We start from the raw sequence: 1667 nt of genomic DNA, 5'->3' as shown, positions 1-1667 counted from the left end.
GCCTCCAGCTGACGCCGCGTAGAGTGCGTTGCCGTACTGTCCACGCTGCGCGTTGACGTTGGCACCCTTGTCTAGCAGGACTCCATTCACCCCTGAATTCCCCTGCTCTGCTGCTATAAGTAATGGGGACTTATTGTCCTTATCCTTGTTGTTGATCATGGTGGAGTCTGCAGCAAGTAACAACCTTGCGGACATCTCACAGCCATTCCTGCAAGCCCACCACAGTAAAGTCCTATCTTTTGAATCTTTTGAATCTTTTGAATCAATCGCAAACCTCCTAGATTTGAGTAAAATCGTAAGAACCCCGTCGTGCCCAAGCTCTGCTGCACCTAGAAGAAATCCTTTTGACTTCGAGTACACAAAGTCGCGCCTTGCAGCGCGCTGATCCGACTTGTGCTGGGACTGTTGTTCACTTACTGCTGCAACAGGGCTACTCTCATCTTTTCGCACACTAATTGATTCTAAACACACTTCAAGAGCCTGTTCGCTGCTTGTAGCAGCTGCGGCGAAAAGTGGACAGCCGTAGCGCTCAGCCTCAACATCCAAACAGCGGCTAGCTGAACCAAGGACTCTGATCAGCTTCGCCATGTTTAGCTCCGCAAGTAGATACAGCACACTAACACATGCTGTGTGTCTGCGTATCTTATGCTTCTCAAACAGGTTGTTGAGCTTGACCCATTGAGGAAGCGGAAAGCTGTCAAGAAAGTCCACCTGGGAGATGCCTCCGCCTTCTGCTGCGTCTGCGTGATACAGCACATTACGTACAGCATACTCTAGAAAGGGGTACGTTTGCGTCGCTGACTTGCGTAGGCCTGCTGCTGGTTGCGAGGAGGCTTTTGGAAGAATTTCAGGAATTCTTAAGGGCGTGGCAATGTCAATGCTGATGTAGTTGAAGCAGCATTGTTTCAGTTGGTCATGACTTTGACCCTGAAAGTTGTTTTCATACTCTGGCTAGATCTTTCCAAGGCCGTTCTCCTTGAGTAGGAAGTCTCTCACCGACTCGTGTATAAATTGGACTTTCTGCTCCTTAGACACAGTGGCTTCTGCAAGACCTTTAGACGAATTAAGGATGAATCGCTTAACTACGTCTTTAGTGATCTCCTCTGGATTCCATTCTACCACTTCTTCAGGATGAACGCCTGATAGGATCGCATGATACAGCTGCTCTAGGCTGAGTGGCTGCTTTGAAAAAAGTATCCACTGGATACACAAGACTAGTTCAGCTTTTTTTTGTGTGTCTTGTGTCAAGATATCGCGGAACAGCTCGTGCAAGTCGCTAGGGATCTCTCGTAGTTTTCGCCGGAGCGTGTGGACATACCCGCAGTCTGACTCTTTGTTCAACATGCCAACTACAAGAACAACCTATATAAAGATTCCTGACGCCTTCTCCTGTAGCTCAGCTCGAATTTGCTGTGCGGCCTTGCTCTTACCAATCTTTAGCTCAGTCTCGACGTAGTTGGTGATGTCTTGCGAGTGTCCCTCTTGTCCCTCTAACACTAGCTCCAAGCCGTTGCGGATTGTGATGTACGGGTAGTGCCGGCTTGAGAAACAGACCTGGAAGCGGATGCCGTTTGATACAGATAGATCGCCCATGTGCTCAAAGAACTGGATCATGTCCCGAACCTGCCCTTCTTCACACTCGTCAAGCGCATCGATGAAGCATACGA

At 49.0% G+C, this 1667-nt stretch overlaps 3 protein-coding genes across 3 annotated transcripts; all 3 read right to left on the bottom strand.

Moving 5' to 3' along the window:
• Nucleotides 1-3: 3 nt before the first annotated feature.
• Nucleotides 4-159, bottom strand: M421DRAFT_78596 (uncharacterized protein; the record flags this gene model as incomplete). The annotated part of the gene is made up of 1 exon (XM_033597414.1): nucleotides 4-159. A coding segment is annotated over one exon (156 nt), but the record flags the coding sequence as incomplete, so codon positions are not given.
• M421DRAFT_96822 (uncharacterized protein) lies at nucleotides 156-588 on the bottom strand (the record flags this gene model as incomplete). Its single annotated transcript, XM_033598430.1, has 2 exons — nucleotides 156-329; nucleotides 418-588. 2 exons carry the CDS (start codon nucleotides 586-588, stop codon nucleotides 156-158), a joined length of 345 nt encoding a protein of 114 aa, XP_033442613.1.
• A 363-nt stretch (nucleotides 589-951) lies between these two features.
• M421DRAFT_10616 (uncharacterized protein) lies at nucleotides 952-1614 on the bottom strand (the record flags this gene model as incomplete). The annotated part of the gene is made up of 2 exons (XM_033587119.1): nucleotides 952-1043; nucleotides 1431-1614. 2 exons carry the CDS (start codon nucleotides 1612-1614, stop codon nucleotides 952-954), a joined length of 276 nt encoding a protein of 91 aa, XP_033442612.1.
• Nucleotides 1615-1667: the final 53 nt, after the last annotated feature.

This window comes from Didymella exigua, assembly GCF_010094145.1.
Source record: "Didymella exigua CBS 183.55 unplaced genomic scaffold M421scaffold_76, whole genome shotgun sequence".
NCBI classification, from domain to species: domain Eukaryota; kingdom Fungi; phylum Ascomycota; class Dothideomycetes; order Pleosporales; family Didymellaceae; genus Didymella; species Didymella exigua.
This window is presented reverse-complemented; position numbering and strand designations above follow the sequence as displayed.